Raw genomic sequence first — 16,151 nt, 5'->3', positions numbered from 1 at the left:
TCATGGGGCTTAGATATGACATAAGCTGTCTGTCTAAAGCACTAGTTAGATTTTATTTTCCCCACTTTAGACACTGAATGCCATTTTATGTACAAAATTGACTTGTACAGTCACACCTAGGTTTCAGTTACTTATAATGACAGCTGACAGTTTGGATCCAGCCAGCTTTAACTCCATGTATCTCAAGAATGCTAAGCATGTCTCAAAAATATAAACTTTGATCCTTCAGTGCAGTCAGGTGAACGAGAAAAGCTATTGATACCGTTTTTTCTTTATTTACAGGTTTATGGGGAAGTGCCCTTGGCAGTGAGAGAGAAATTTATGAGTCTATAAAAGGTACTGCTTTTCTGTGTCAAAGGCCAAAATCAGAGGCTATGAGACAATATCAGGAAGGATTCCTGGAACCTGTTTGTCATCATCATGTATATAGACAAGGAATCTTGTACTAATGTAGAGAAGGGGAGATATAGTGGGAGAAGATGCCAGTATATAGGTAGAGATATACAGATACACACACACACACATATATATATATATACATACATACACATATACACATACATACACAGCTTAACACAAAAAGCTAAAAGTTAATCCCCTGTGAAAGCACCAGTCGTTTCTGATTTTGGAGTAACGTCACATCACAACATTTTCATGGCAGACTTTTTACAAGGTGGTTTGCCATTGCCTTTCCCAGTCATCTACACTTTCCCACCAACAAGCTGGGTACTCATTTTACTGACTTTGGAAGGATGTTTAGGCTGAATCAACCTTGAGTCAGCTACCGGAACCCAGTTTCTGCTGGGATCGAATTTAGGTCATGAGCAGAGCTTGGACTCCTATACTGCAGCTCAAGGATTTTTTTGAGCAGGAATGCCCAAGAACGCAGTTCCGGTTGGCTAATATGCAAATGAGTTCTTGCTGGGCTTTTTCTACCAAAAAAGCCTTGCTGTAGCTTTACCACTCTGCACCACAGGGCTTTTATACATACATACATGCAAACACAATCAGGCTTCTGTGTTTATATTATATTTCTGGATCTGCAGGAAAAAAACTCACATCAAGTATCCAAATTGTCATGATGAACTCTGACAATACTGGACATCTACTTCCTCAAAACAAACTAGCAGCAAGTTGATTGCACCACCTGCTTTACCAGCAGTGTAAAGATTTGGTAATATGAACCGTCGCTTGTTGTAAAAACCAGGGTACTGTGGTGGTGAAGATACTGAGCACTGAACTGAGAAGTCATGGGTTCCATTCTTACAGCTTTTAACATATTGATTAGTTATAAAAAAGAGACTACCACAGAGGCTTCAGTGATAATTATTCTGTCTAGGATTATAGGGCAGTTGAAGAGACTGCTGGCATGATTTGTGTACAGCACATTGGACAATTAAGCTACTTGGTAATAAAGGGGTCTGTGATAACTGAAACATGTTTTGGCCAAAGCCCAAAGGGAGAATTCAACAACTTAAACAGTATGTTCACTGGCATTATGGTATATTTCTTGTAATTTTGCTGTTGCCATATAGGAAACACAGGTTCCCATACATGTGAATGTATGTATTTCTCTTTTCAGATTCCTTAGGTTTATTTCCAAACCAGGACAGATTGAGAGATGGAGATGATGAAACTTGGGGCAAGTCATTAATATCTTCCTTCTCTCATTCAGATTTATTTTCTCTACTCTATGACACCTTGGTCATCTCCATAAACTCTTACTTATGGAAGTGAGGTGTTCCACAGGTGGAAGGCCACCTATACCAGTGGAAGTCTTCTTGCATCAGATGAAGGCTCTATTGTTGCAGGAAGAGAAGCTTTTGATCTAACTCAGTTGTCTAGAGCATACATATATCTCAGGGAACTGAGTTCATTGCACCTCAACTTGGATTCCAATAGTGTTAAAAATGACTATTTATCTTCAGGCACATTTTTTTTAATGTTATGTTGGGGATAACTATAGCTAGTCTTCCATGGGTCTTACCTTTTCCCATCTCAAGGCTCTGTGTTGAATCCAACCAGTTTTTCTGGGTGTGAAACTGAAGGGTCTCCTTGAACTACCAAAAAAAAGCTATATTGGGGATAGGGTTGCCAAGTCCAATTCAAGAAATATCTGGGAACTTTGGGGTGGAGCCAGGAGACTTTGGGGGTGGAGCCAGGAGACATTAGGGGTGGAGCCAAGATCAAGGCTGTGACAAGCATCATTGAACTCCAAAGGGAGTTCTGGCCATCACATTTAAAGGGACAGCACACCTATTCAATTCCTTCCTTCCATAGGAAATAATGAAGAATAGGGGCACCTTCTTTTGGGGCTCATAGAATTGGACCCCCTGGTCCAATCTTTATGAAACTTGGGGGGTATTTTGGGGAGAGGCACTAGATGCTATACTGAAATTTTAGTGCCTCTACCTCAAAAAACAGCCTCCCCCCCCCACACACATCTCCAGGAATTCCCTTCACCCAGCTGGCAACCCCCTCCCCACAAGAGGGAATATTCTTCTCTGAGCCCTTCTCCCCCCCCCCCCTGCCCAACTGTAGAAATCTTCATCGTGTCCCGCAGGCCAGCCAGTGAGGGCATGCAGGCAGTTCCCTAGAACTACAAAGAATTCCCAAAGTCCAGATTCCCGGAGAGGAGGGGGCTTAGGTCCGGCCGAGGAAGACTTTTGTTCTCCACCCGAAGCAACCCCCCCCCCCCCCGCGCGCGCATTTCTAGGCATTTCCCATCTTGGCTGGAGCTGACCTCCCCGGCCCCCCGCCGCCCTTTACCGAGGCTCTCCAAACCGGCCGGTGCACCGTGCCTTCCCTCTTCAGCACAACAAGAGCCTTCCAGCCGCAGGGCCAGCCCGGCTGCGTGCCGCCTTCCCAGCTGGACTCCGCTCCCGGCGCCTTGGCTCTCTCCGGTCCCCGCCCCCCGGCCCGGCTGAGCAGCGAAGGCTGCAGGGAGGCCGCCACTTGGTCCCCACGCCCGCGACGCCTGACCGGCGCTCCTCCAGCAACCGAAGGCGAGGGCAAGGCAGGAGGCAGGGCCCCGGGAAGCACTGCGGCTTGCCTCTAGCTGCAGCGGCGGGCAGCCAGCCGGGAGTGAGGCGCACCCGGCACCGCCGCCGCCTCTGGAGCCACTGGCTGGGCTGCCCTCAAGGGTGGGAAGGGAAGGGGCGAGAAGCTGCTGGGTGGGAAGGGCTGCCATTCCCCCCCGCTTTCCAGATTTTGGGCCAGCGGGGGGAGAAGGTTCCAAACCAGGGGTCCCCAGGCCAAGTGGGGGATTTGGGATGCCTAATTGGGGATCACCAGAACTGCATGCACAAAAGCCATGTGGGATGGGGTCTGTAGTAAAGTGAGGAATTGTGCAAGATTAGGTGAAAAACCTGACTGTTATTCAACCCTCTTCTTACTATATCCTTTATTTAATCTCTTCAAAACCATTCATATTATAGCACCAGTATTTAATATAGCAATATTTTGAAGTGACGTTGTGGTTTCTTGGCATTACTTGAAAATTTTAAGTGGTACAGCTTGAAAACAAAGAATCCCATACAAAGTTAAAAACATATTTACATCTAATAGCTCCAACAGAAGAGGAAGTCTCTGTGCAACAAAGGAATGCTTCATAGCAGAACAGAAATTTGGGATCTAACCATTATACATTGGGATAGCTTTCATCAAATTTGCTGGATTGGTAACTGATGAGATTAGTGGCCTGATACATCGATTTCAGTGTATTGTAGACAGAATTATTATTTTACAATGGTTATTAAAGATAAGATGAAAGCAGGCCAGTATTTGTAATCCTGTTTCCTGCTGTTTTTCACTTTCAAGATTTTCAGGTTGTTAGCACATTCTACCAAGCCTATCAGTGTGTTGTGGAGCTACACTTGCGTGTAGTAGATGGCAAAGAAGTGGATGCACTTTTTGACCGCCTTGAAAAGCTCCTGAACAGTAAGTGGACTTTGGACACAAATTTTCCTTGCTTTGTAATGGAGAAAAGAATGCTCTAATATAAATGTATTCCTGGACATCAAGGCTATATCTGAATGGCAACTTCCCCTAGGGCTGTTTTTAAGGTTGTAGCACCAACAGCGGAGCAGTAGACACTTTAGAGCTTCTTCTACACAACCCTTCTTTTGGTATGAGTCATCTCTTCAAATCCTACTAGTAGTTAGTCTCCCACTTTGTTTTGAAAAAATCAGCACATCATCAAAGATTTGGTCAGTTGTGCTTAATCAGCATGTTCAAGAACACGTTGAGTCAGCCCATTGGTCAACTGAGCTCTGTATTGTCTATTATGATTCTCAGTGGTTCACAGATCTTTCTGGTAGACAAAGGTCTATCCTGTTGATAGCTTCTATTTGTGACGTTTCCAGGAGATGCCACCATCTACATGTACAGCAGGTGCTGTACCACTAAGTCAAAGCCTATTCCTTTTGAAAGTTTCCCAAATGTTATGTCTTGCATGTAACAGCAAATTATATACTTTCAGGTTATGCACATTTACATTTGACTTCTTTTTCTCATCTTTGTTCTTCCAAAATTAGATTTCCCCCCATCATTTTGCACATTTGTAATATATAATCTTTATAACTTGTTCTGGCACTGGCTTCCCATTAAAAGAACTGATCATATATAATTGTTCCTTCATTTAGAATGGCATGTTTGGTATCCGTAGAACTTGTTTTTCTTTGTATTGATTTATCCCTAGTGAAATGGCCTCCTGGAGATGGTGGGGCAGGGGACACTCTTTTTAGAAGCTGTTAAGAGGCACTGTGGCTCCATTTTATTTGGGATGGGTTTAAATGGAGTTTAAGATGCAGACATTTTCTTGGCACTGAGCTGCATCAACAAAACCCTTAGTTGTTTGTACAGCATTTTGGAGAAGGGGATGAAGTTTGGCATCTCTCAGCACAGTAAAGGCAGGGATTTTTTTTTTAAAGGCTGCCTGGCAGATATCACAGGCTAAGCTTGGAGCCAGAGTAAGAGCTGATCATATATGAATAGCTGCAGGCTGCCCAGTTGCATCCAGCTCATAAAGTAAGAATATATCTGAGGAAGCGCCAGCTGAATGTGAGTGCGAAAACGCCCAGAGTGTTGGACTTGATGGGCCGTTGGCCTGATCCAACATGGCTTCTCTTATGTTCTTATGAAGCAGTTTATCAGCTAGTTTAACCCAAGTTTGATTGTCTCATGTCTTCATTTTGCAGGGTTTGTGTGCATGTCAGTATAATTCTAAAACTTCCATACACAGAGAAACCCCCCCCCCCCAGTATTCTGTGTGTCTATGTGCAGACAAAACCTGAAAATTCATCCTCTTTCATTTCTTTTAACTTTTCTGCCTTTGCTACCTGCAAGACCTAGTTTTGTATTCTGCCTTAATCCATTGTAACAATTCATCTTTTACAAAGCCCCCAAGACCACCAAAAGCTATGAAATGGTCCGAAAGATGCGTAAGACCTGGTCTTCTTCAGATGCAACAAAAAGAAAGAATGACTGTATTGGGCTGGGCAAAGCTTTGGAGTCAGATTTTGGAGGCAAGTAGCATACCGTCCGTATATTTTTTTTTCAAGAAGCAGCTCTTCTCAAAGAGCAAGCAGAGTGGTGTGACTTCAGAATAGCCTGTTGTGGTACCAAATGATTATCTTCATTTCCTTTTACTGATAAACCAGTCCTTAAAAATGAAATGTGAATATTGTCTTCAAGATCTTATGTATCTCACTTTTCTTATTTTTTGTTCCTTTATGAAATCAAAGTAGTGGAAATGATTCTGGGCAAGCCCTTGAAAGTCATTAAAGGTAATTTATTTATTTATTTTCATTCATTAGACTTATATCGTGCCCTTAATCAACATTGGCATAACAATCATAGTCTATCACTTTCCCTGCGTGGGGCATTATTTATTTAGGGGATTTTTTTATGCTGCCTCTCCTGACTCCTCCTTCAGGTGGCTTACAATGAATGCCTTAACTAATCAATTAAAAAACCCGAGCAAGCCTTAAAACTAGTCCAGGAATATAAAAATAACATAGAACTGGCCTCAGACCAGAAGAAGATCAGTGAAAAATCTGAACTTGGATCTGGGTGTTCCCAAGCCAAGCCCCTATTCTGAACTTCTTATTTTTTTTTTTCCTTTAAGATAAAGTGGTAGACAAGGTTGTGGAGAAACCTATGGAAGTAATTAAAGGTAAATTGCTGGAATTAATATTGCCTTTCTCCTGGGCTTCGATATTGTTGGTTGATAGAGAATTATATTTGGATCTGAATGTCTTATTTTTTCTTGTTTTTTTCTCATTTTTTAAACTTTAAGATAACAAAGTAGTAGACACAATTGTGAACAAGCCTATGGAAACAATTAAAGGTAAGTTGCTGAAATTAATATTGCCTTCATATTGTGCTTCAATATTTTTGGTTGATAGCTAATTATATCTGGATTTGGTTTCTCTTCTCTTCTCTTTTCTCATTTTCTTCTTTTTTAACCTTTAAGATAACAAAGCAGTGGACATGGTTATGAACAAACCTATGGAAACAATTAGAGGTAAATTGCTCGATCTGGCATGATATTATTGACTTTTCCATTTTCTTTGGTGGATTTGGGGGATGTGGGTTAGGATTTGGGGGTCCTGTATTCTAATTCCTCTTCTCAGTCTCTTATTTTTTTATTTAAGATAAAGTACTGAAAAAACCAAAGGAAGTAATTAAAGGCAAGTTACTAAAATCAGCATTCTCATATTGGCTTTTAATTTCTTTGGGTGGACGTAAATTTGGGAGTCTTGTATTCCAATCTCTCTTATTGGTTTCTTTTTTCCCCTCTTTAAGATAAAGTAGTAGACAAACCTATGGGAGTAATGAAAGGTAAGTTACTGAAATTAATATGTCCATATTGACTTTTCATTTATTAGGTGGATAGATAACTGGATTTGGGTATCCTGTATTCTAGTCCCTCTTCTCAGTTTCTTATGTTTTGTTCTTTAAGGTAAAACAGAGGACAACGAAGCAATTAAAAGTAAGTTACTGAAATTAATATTGCTTCACATTGCCTTTCTACCTGTTAAGTGAGTTTGGGTTTGGTTGCCCTGGGTTCCCACCTCTTTGGGCAAGTCACATTCTCTTTTAGCTCCCCCATCTGTAAACTAGGAATAATCCTATTGCATTGCAGATGTCTGCTGGCTGGCTGACACACAATGAAGGCCCATTAAAATGCTATGCTTGGTTAAAGTAATAAATTATAGAACTTCCTTTCGACCCTTCAAAATAGTCTGATATTTCTTCTTTTAATAGGACAGTTTTAATCCTGGGATATAGCTCTGGGGAACATAGTTGCAATTTTCAGAGGTAATCTCTTGCCATCTCTGCTTCATTTTGGCTACAAGTTGATTCATGACTCTGATGGAACTCCGGATACCATTGTGCCTGCCATCCCTCAAGTGTGTCATGAAGTACTATCGGCAAGCAAGAAGGATGCTAGCCAGTGGAAAGATTCAGTTGAGCTACTAAAAAGCAAGCTTCTGCCTTCCTTATACATGGAATTGCTATGTGCTGTTCATCTAACCTAATAATCCATTTTTAGATCTGCATAGGATTAATAGTCACCATTAGGATCCAAGCAAGAATTGGGAATCTTTTTTCACATGAGGCATAATTAGGCCTGGTCCTCTGACTGTGGAGGCCACAACTAGGGAAGGCAGAAATAACATGAATTTTTGTAACAGGTCGACTAATTTACAAGTACCTTAAAACATCTAAAGATGAAAAGACGTTCCTAAAATAGTTTAATTTAATTTGCGATAACATTGGATGCTATGCTAAAAATTTAATTTGTGAGTTCACCATCTGCTGGAGCAGTGGTGTCTGTTAGGGAAGGAATAGTTTTGATGCTTAGCAGTACTGACCAAGTCCTTAGTTGCAGGAATGGCCATTAAGAGAAGTGGATAAGTATCCCTTGGCACATTTAATGTTCAAGTTAGGACAAAAAAATAGGTTGCAGTGATGGTCACTTTAGGAGCCAGCGTGGTGTTGCCCAGAATGCTGATTAGAGTTGCCAGGTCCAATTTAAGAAATACCTGGGGACTTTGGGGATGGAGCTGGAGATATTGTGGTGGAGCCAGGAGACATTGGGATGGAACCAGGAGACATTGGGGGTGGAGCCAGGAGCAAAGTTGTGGCAAGCATAATTGAACTCCAAAGGGAGTTCTGGCCATCATATTTATAGGGACCACACACCTTTTAAATACCTTCCCTCCACTGGAAATAATGAAGGATAGGGGCAACTTTTTGGGGGGCTCATAGAATTGGATCCCCTGAGCCAATCCTTTTGAAACTTGGAGGGTATTTTAAGGAGATGCATTGGATGCTCTGCTAAAAAATTGATGCCTCTACCTTTAAAAAGCCCATCAAAGTCCTTCAATTCTCCAGTATACCCTATGGGTCTCCATAGGGAATAATGCCCAGCAGACATTTCCCTCCCCCACCATCCTCTGCTTTCTGATTACCCTAAAGCGGGGGAAGGGTCTCTAAACCGGGGGATCACCTGCTCCACCTGGGAATTGGCAACCCTAATGCTGATAGTCAGTAGGCTAGCTTTTTTTTTAGCCCATTCTTTGAAAGTGAAGGGAATAGTTTGATGTAGATCACTCATTTAATTAACAAAACTTAGTTTAACTTGCACATTTTTTCTTGTGTCTTCATCGAGGGAGGTGTTGGTACAAATGAGCTATCCTACAATGCTGCTTGTTGAAATAGGAAACCTGCCCCATGAAGTGAGGTCACATTGTTTGTTTCCCAATACAGATGGCAGTCAAGCAGTCTCTTCTGGAAGCAAAGAAGGTGATCAGCTGACTCCAAGGGGAAAACCTCCCTCAGAAAAACCAACAGAAAAGCCAACAGAAGGTTAGATTACTATAGGGCACTGCTGTAATACCTTCAATGGGATTATGCAATGTAAGTGTATGTAGAATGGCAGTCGTAAAATGAGTTGGCTATAACAACATGGCTGCTGGTGTTGTTGTTTTGGGTTTGATCCCTTGGCTTAGGGTTCTCTGCAGGCCAATATCCTGCCTTCTCAGGATTTCTCTCAGAATGGATGCAGAACACAAAAACAGTCAGGGACTTCAAGGATGGAAGAAAAAATGAAATAAAAAAAAATCAGGGTAGTTTTATATTCAAAGCAACCGGCCCTGGAAAAGAGTAATCATAGGCATTCCTCACAGACCTTCTATGTCCTCAAAAAGATGGGCTGCCAGTTCTGACTTAGAAAATATCTTGGGACTTTAGAGGTGGTGCCAGGAGACTTTGGAGGTGGAGCCAAGAGTAAGGTTGTGACAAGTACAATTGAACTCCAAAGCAGAGTTGTAGGTCTGAGTTGGAAAACGCCTGGAGACGTTGGGGGTGGACCCAGGAGATGGCAGAGTTTAGAGAGGGGCCTCAGCATGTTCACAATATCATAGAGTCCGCCCTTCAAAGCAGCCATTTTCTCCAGGGGACTGATCAAAGCCACCAAGTAATACACTGTTTTTCAGTTTACAAAAATATATTTCAAGGATTGTGTACAACACATAGTAAACAATACAATAATGATAGAGGCCGGCGGTGCTAGGGCCTTTTAAAGTAACAGAAACCCCAAGGGGGCCAAAAACCCTGTCCCCAAATGAATAGATATAAATCCAAACTTGGAAATAGTCCAATTGAAATTCATAAGGTAGGTGCTCCTAAGGAATGTAGCTTCAACGCAGCTGCTTTCTTAAAAAGGCGTCTCTCTAGATTTTGATGACGTTTCAATTCCTTCTTCAGTTTAATGGCTCAATTATTCAGGAACCCCCTTCTACATTCTCTAATCACAGCATTAAGCTTCTCATTTCAGTGTGAAAATTGGGCTCTTTCCCGATGTTCACACTGAAATGAGAAGCTTAATGGGGTTTCTGTTCCTTTAAAAGGCCCTAGCACCGCCGGCCTCTTATCATTATTGTATTGTTTATTATGTGTTGTACATATATTTTTGTAATATATTTTTGCAAACTGAAAGACGGTGTATTACTTGGTGGCTTTGATCAGTCTACTAATTACATCACGTGCCCTTCAAGCAGCACATTTTCTTCAGGGGAGCTGCTCTCTGCCAGCTCGAGATCAGTTGTAAAAGTAGTAGATCTCCAGGCCCAACCTGGAGAATGGCAACCCTAGTGATGTCAGCTTTTCAAGATACAGCTCCATGGTACAAGCAAAAGCAATCTAAGGCAAACTAATAACAGCCCCCAGGGACTCCCCCCCCCCCAAAAAAAAAACCAGAATTTCCTCAACTGAAAACAAGTATCCTTCTGTTGACTTGTGGAAATTTAAGATCAGATCAGCAAGACAGGCCATATTTTATTGCTGTAAATTAAACAAGAAGCTGAATTTGAATGCAGATCCTCATTCTGTTATGAAGCTCATGAGGTAACCGTGATCTTGTCACAATTTCACAAGGTTGCAGTGGAGATAAAATGGGGGAAGAACCAAGTATAGTACCCTGAGCTGCTTGGAGGATAGGTGGCATTAAAAAGCATAGATAAACAGAAGACAGTCAGGCGCATTTCTGATGAAGGGAGTTTTGACTCTCAAAAGCTTATACCCTGGAAATCTTGTTGATCCTTCAGGCGCTCCTGGATTCAAATCTAGCTCTCCCAGACCAACAAGACCATCTGCATGAAAAAAAAATATTCTCAAAACCAGGGGTCATTTTGTAAAAAAATAGGTGGTGGAGCTAGGCTTCCCAACCCCCCCGCCCTGCCAGGGGACCCCTGGATTAGCAACCTAATTCCCCGCTCCCTAAAAATCTGATAGTGGGGGTTGGGGGGTGGAACGGCGTCGTGTCTCTTTTCCTGCTTGGCTTCAGGCTTCAGGCTTCTCCCTTCCTCCGGCTCACAAAGACCCGCCCACCGCCGGCCTGCTATTCGCTCCAGTCTGACCTCCCTTCATGAGGTGCATGCTGGGACTTGTAGTCCTTGCATCCTCTCACGTCTGCTGAGCATTATTCCCTATGTGGAGATTGATTCTCATAGGGTATAATGGGGAATTGATCTGGAGGTTTTGGGGGCTCTGGGGGAGCTGTTTTTTGAGGTAGAGGCACCAAATTTTCAGTATCATATATATTGACTCTCCCCAAAGTATCTCCCAAGTTTCAAAACTATTGGACCAGGGGGTCCCATTCTATGAGCCCCCAAAGAAGGTGCCCCTATCCTTCATTATTTCCTATGGAAGGAAGACATTTAAAAAGATGTGCGGTTCCTTTAAATGTGATGGCCAGAACTCCCTTGGAGTTCAATTATGCTTGTCACACCCTTGTTCCTGGCTCCACCCCGATGTCTCCTGGCTCCACCCACAAAGTCCCCAGATATTTCTTGAATTGGACTTGGCAACCCTAGGTGGAGCTCATCCAGGTATTGTTATGCAGCCGCACCTACTAGTCAATGGACAAGGAGGTGGAACTCTCAGAGGGAGGAAGTGGAACTCTCAGAAAGGTTCAGAAGCTGTGCTCCTCTGAGCTCTCACTGAATCCGAGGCCTGCTCAAAACTCTTTTTTTTTAAGTTTCTAATACTGGAAATGCAGAATATTGTCTTTAAAAAGTTGAAACCTAGTTTGGAGCTGTAGATTTCAGACCCTGATTTGTGGAATTCTCCTTTCTCATTCTTAGCAGCCAACGTTGGCCTTAAGGTCCTACGATTTGTCAACGTGGTGAGAAAGACTTATTCCTGCCTTTTGTCGTGGACATGGGGGACCGTCAACAACTTCTTGTATAAATGCTGTGAGCATACATTGCATCTATGTTGATACTGTTGTACTCCTGGGCTGAAGGTGGATGTTCCATAGGCCATCGGGATTTTATTTCTTGGTGTCATATTTATTAAAAAACAATGATATCCTGCTTTTCCCTTTGTGGCTTGAGGCAGCTTACAATTTGTCCCATTAAACCCACAATCATTGAATAAATCATGACGCTGTCTTATACTGAATCAGATCCTTTATCCATCAAGGCCAGTATTGTCTACTTGGACTGGCAGCAGCTCTCTCAGACAGAAATCTTTCACATGGTCTACTGCTAGTTAAGAGGTGGCCAAACTTGAGAACATAAGAGCCACATAGAATAAATGTTTGAGAGCTGCAAGAAATGAAAATCAAATGTTTGAGAGCAGGCGGAGGGAAGGAAGGAAGGAAGGAAGGAAGGAAGGAAGGAAGGAAGGAAGGAAGGAAGGAAGGAAGGAAGGAAGGAAGGAAGGAAGGAAGGAAGGAAGGAAGGAAGGAAGGAAGGAAGGAAGGAAGGAAGGAAAATAGATGGGGGAGGGAGAAGTGGAAAGAAAGCAATGTTAAATGCATTCTCCAAGTCACCAGATGGCTTGGCTAAGTGAATTAAAGAGACAAATGCATTCTCCCAGCCAGACAATTGACTGGTGGGGGCTTCAAGAGCCACACAATACATGTGAAAGAGCCATACGTAGCTCCCGAGCCGCAGTTTGGCCACCACTATGCTAGTTCCTTTAACTGGCAACGCTACGGATTGAACCAGGAACCTTCTGCATGCCAAGCTGATGCTCTATGACTGTTCCATAGCTCCTCCCAAATAATTTTAATGACATTTCACAGAAAATTCCTTCAATTATAAAAGCTCATTAAATGTCCCTCCCAAACAGCATGGCCTTATAGTACTTTCTAAAAATGTTACCTCCTTAGGGTGCCTCTTAGAATACAGGGGACAATATTTAAACACAATAGACTCATGTGATTTTATACTAAATCTCTGTTTCCTTTAATATTGTTAGCTTCTGTTAATTCTCCTGCCTTGGCGGAGGAACCGGTCCTCAATCTGATTGATGCTGGTTTGGCCATAAACACTGCTTACCCACTTATGTTGCACCCTGAGAGAAATGTCAAGCTCTTCCTCTCTTTTGATTTCAGCTCTGGGGATCCTTTTGAGGTAAGCCAAGCTGATGAAAGAGTAGATGTAAGGGATGCTATTAAGCACCTTAGCCCTGTTGGTTCAACTCTCCAAGGTTTGTTTGGATTTTGCTTCTCCTATGCATAGACCAAAGCAGTGCATATTTGTATACCAGTTTCATGCTACATGCTGAATTACTCCTGTAAAATGTACCTGCTTTCATGCTCATTTCTGTTTAAACTGTTTGTACTGAATGATGTATATATTTGTCAACATAGAAATAAGGTTGAATTGAACAAATTAAAAACACCATTAAAAAGAATGGAACAAAAAGGATCACAGTGATAGCATCAAAACCCCCAAAGAATTGTGGTTATTCTCTCTTCATTTCCTCATTGTCTCTTTTCAGTACTGCATATACTGTATACCATCTGTATAAATGGTACTATACAGAGTTGTATAAGCCAAAATAGGCTGGCCCCTGTTCCTAAGGAGTCTGCAATAATAAAACACTGAGAAGAGAGACAATGAGGAAATGAAGAGAGAACAACCATAGTTCTAGCATTATAACCCTATATGGGATATAGGCTTCTTTGGGGATGGGGGCTGAAGAAGAAGAAGAATTGCCCATTTATACCCCGCCCTTCTCTCTGAATCAGAGACTTAGAGCGGCTTACATTCTCCTTTATCTTCTTCCCCCACAACAGACAACCTGTGAGGTGGGTGGGACTGAGAGAGCTTTCACAGAAGCTGCCCTTTCAAGGACAACTCCTATGAGAGCTATGGCTAACCCAAGGCCATTCCAGCAGCTGCAAGTGGAGGAGTGGGGAATCAAACCTGGCTCTCCCAGATACGAGTCCATGCTCTTAACCACTACACCAATCTGGCGGCACAATGTCGTAGCAGCATCAGCAGAGGCTGTTGAGTTGAATAAAACCTGCTTTTCTCTTAATCTCATCTAATTCTCCTCATTTTCCCATATGGCTTTTTGTCCATGGGAGGTTCCACAATCCCTAGTATAGACTTTTAGGGTGGTCAAATTCATCCCTTTCTCACCAGTGGTTGAATCCCACCATACAGTATGATAATAAGCAGATATCTACCCTTCTAAGCCCGTTGACTTCAGTGGAAATAGAAGGGTATTATTCTGCTTAAGATTTCATTGTTCCAAGAGTCATTATTCAGAGACTTACTAAACCTTTGAATATGGAGGTTCCTTTTAGTCACCATGGCTAGTAGCCACTGATGGACTATGAATTCTCTAATCCCATTTAAAGCTCTCTGTGTTCTTGGCCATCACTTCACCCGCTGGCAGTGAATTCCATCATTTAGTTACTGAATAAAGAAGAGTTTCCTTTTGTTCATCCTGACCCTGTTGCTCATCAACTTCATTAGGTGCCCCTGAGTTTTGGGGGAGAGGGACATGAAGTAATGCACTGTTGTTTTATAAGGTCCCTTTCTGACTTGGTATTAGCAGTAGGTGCCCCATATGCTCCTTTCTGCACTAATCTGCATATATCAAAAATGTCTGATCCCAGAGGAGGAGCTTTCAGCACAGATCTACATTCTGATTAAGTACACAGGACTGATGGTAGGTGTGATGGCCTCCTATTTAACCTTGATCTTCTGGCATTCCTTAAGCAGTAGGGGGATGGAGTCCTCCTATATCACCTGCTAGTTCAGCGTTATAGGAAGAGTTCCTAAATGCAGCATAAGAAGCATCTTAATTCACTGATATGTGGATTTGGCAGTTTCCTCATGAAACTGAGACTGCCTTCCTCCTTTTTTTTGTTTGTTCAGACCCTCAAAAAAACCATTAACTACTGTGAAAAACTAAGAATCCCATTTCCCAGAATTGATGAAAAAGAACTGAATGACACAGAGAATCCAAGAGACTGCTACATCTTCAGAGGAGATAATGGCGTAACGGTCATGCATTTCCCACTGTTCAATGAAGTGAACTGCCCAGGTAACTTGTGAAGAGGGTTGATACAGAGCATTTTGAATTGACTGGATTTGGTGGGGTGATTGCAGACCAAACGTGCACGTGAAAGTTATGATTGTGGGATGAGCCTCCATGTGAAAGGATAGAGAATAGTCCTAAGCTCCACTTTTGGTTATGTCTTTAGGGAGGGGGAAAGATCAGTAGTGGAGGCAAGTAGTGGTTACAAGCACTGTGCTTATTGGCACAGAACAGTCAACTAAGAGAACAGACCACAACAAGACCTCAGTAACACTAACTCCTCCTCCAGTTACGGTCATAAGACGTCAGCTTCTCCTTTCTGGGATTTATCCTTAAAATAATAAAGGTAAAGGTAGTCCCCTGTGCAAGCACCGAGTCATTACTGATCCATGGAGTGACATCACATCATGACATTTTCTTAGTAGACTTTTTGTCATGGGATAGTTTGCCATCACCTTCCTCAGTCATCTACACTTTACCTCCAGCAAGCTGGGTACTTATTATACCAACCTCAGAAGGATGGAAGGGTTGAGTCAACCTTGAGCCAGGTACCTCAGCCCAGATTCCACCAGAATCAAACTCGGGTTGTGAGCAGAGCTTGGACTGCAGTACTGCAGTTTACCACTCTGTGCTGTGGGGCTTTTTTCTTTAAAGCAATAGTACTAATATATTGCACCTTCAAATTGGCAGAGCTAAGTTTTTCTTTTCTTTCTGGCATTCTGGCAATAATGTGCTTACTGCTCTTTTGACAGCTGAATCAAGGTGCCTTGAGCACTGTGCTACAGCTTTGGGGAGCAGAATAAAGGGTTGCCAGGCTAAGGGGGTCTCACAGGATATTGTCATCCCCTGATTGATTCTGTACCAATATTACAGAGGGGCTGGGATCACAGTGAGCAGGATTTGGGTAGGCGTGCTGCAGTCTCCCTGCTCATCGCCACCGCATTTGCTGCCACGTCCAGAATGTAGGCACCCTTTTGCACCATTATGAAATGCATCTCAGATTAATTTCCAAGTAAATATGCATTAAGGAGACTAAACGTGTGAGATCCACAATAACCCTGGATTATTTTACATCCTCATTTTCAGGAAAAATTAAAGAATACAGTGACCAATTTTCCACCTTCAAGAGGAACTATAGCCGTGAAGAAATTGAAAAGCTCATAATTGCAGCCAAGACAAATGTCATCAACGTTAAGCAGAAGATTGAGGAAGAGATCAAGCGTACTATGGGTTCACAACGTGCTTAAACAAATCGCTTCCAATTTAACCATTGCTTTAAAGGCTGGTTTGTACAA

At 42.4% G+C, this 16,151-nt stretch overlaps 1 protein-coding gene across 1 annotated transcript in view; it reads left to right on the top strand.

Moving 5' to 3' along the window:
- The window catches only part of LOC132584047 (cytosolic phospholipase A2 gamma-like), a 37,150-nt gene extending 20,999 nt beyond the window's left edge, over positions 1-16,151 (top strand). The window contains exons 7-19 of the mRNA XM_060255833.1: positions 283-336; positions 1,583-1,642; positions 3,820-3,939; positions 5,400-5,525; positions 5,745-5,786; positions 6,140-6,175; positions 6,299-6,349; positions 6,476-6,526; positions 8,779-8,877; positions 11,655-11,765; positions 12,778-12,932; positions 14,694-14,862; positions 15,943-16,151. Coding sequence (XP_060111816.1) covers positions 283-336; positions 1,583-1,642; positions 3,820-3,939; positions 5,400-5,525; positions 5,745-5,786; positions 6,140-6,175; positions 6,299-6,349; positions 6,476-6,526; positions 8,779-8,877; positions 11,655-11,765; positions 12,778-12,932; positions 14,694-14,862; positions 15,943-16,103 — 1,235 coding nt within the window. The 3' untranslated portion in view covers positions 16,104-16,151. The remainder of the gene's footprint in view (positions 1-282; positions 337-1,582; positions 1,643-3,819; positions 3,940-5,399; positions 5,526-5,744; positions 5,787-6,139; positions 6,176-6,298; positions 6,350-6,475; positions 6,527-8,778; positions 8,878-11,654; positions 11,766-12,777; positions 12,933-14,693; positions 14,863-15,942) is intronic.

This window comes from Heteronotia binoei, chromosome 15, assembly GCF_032191835.1.
Source record: "Heteronotia binoei isolate CCM8104 ecotype False Entrance Well chromosome 15, APGP_CSIRO_Hbin_v1, whole genome shotgun sequence".
NCBI classification, from domain to species: domain Eukaryota; kingdom Metazoa; phylum Chordata; class Lepidosauria; order Squamata; family Gekkonidae; genus Heteronotia; species Heteronotia binoei.
The sequence above is the reverse complement of the archived record's forward strand: the minus strand, read 5'-3'. Positions and strand labels throughout refer to the sequence as shown.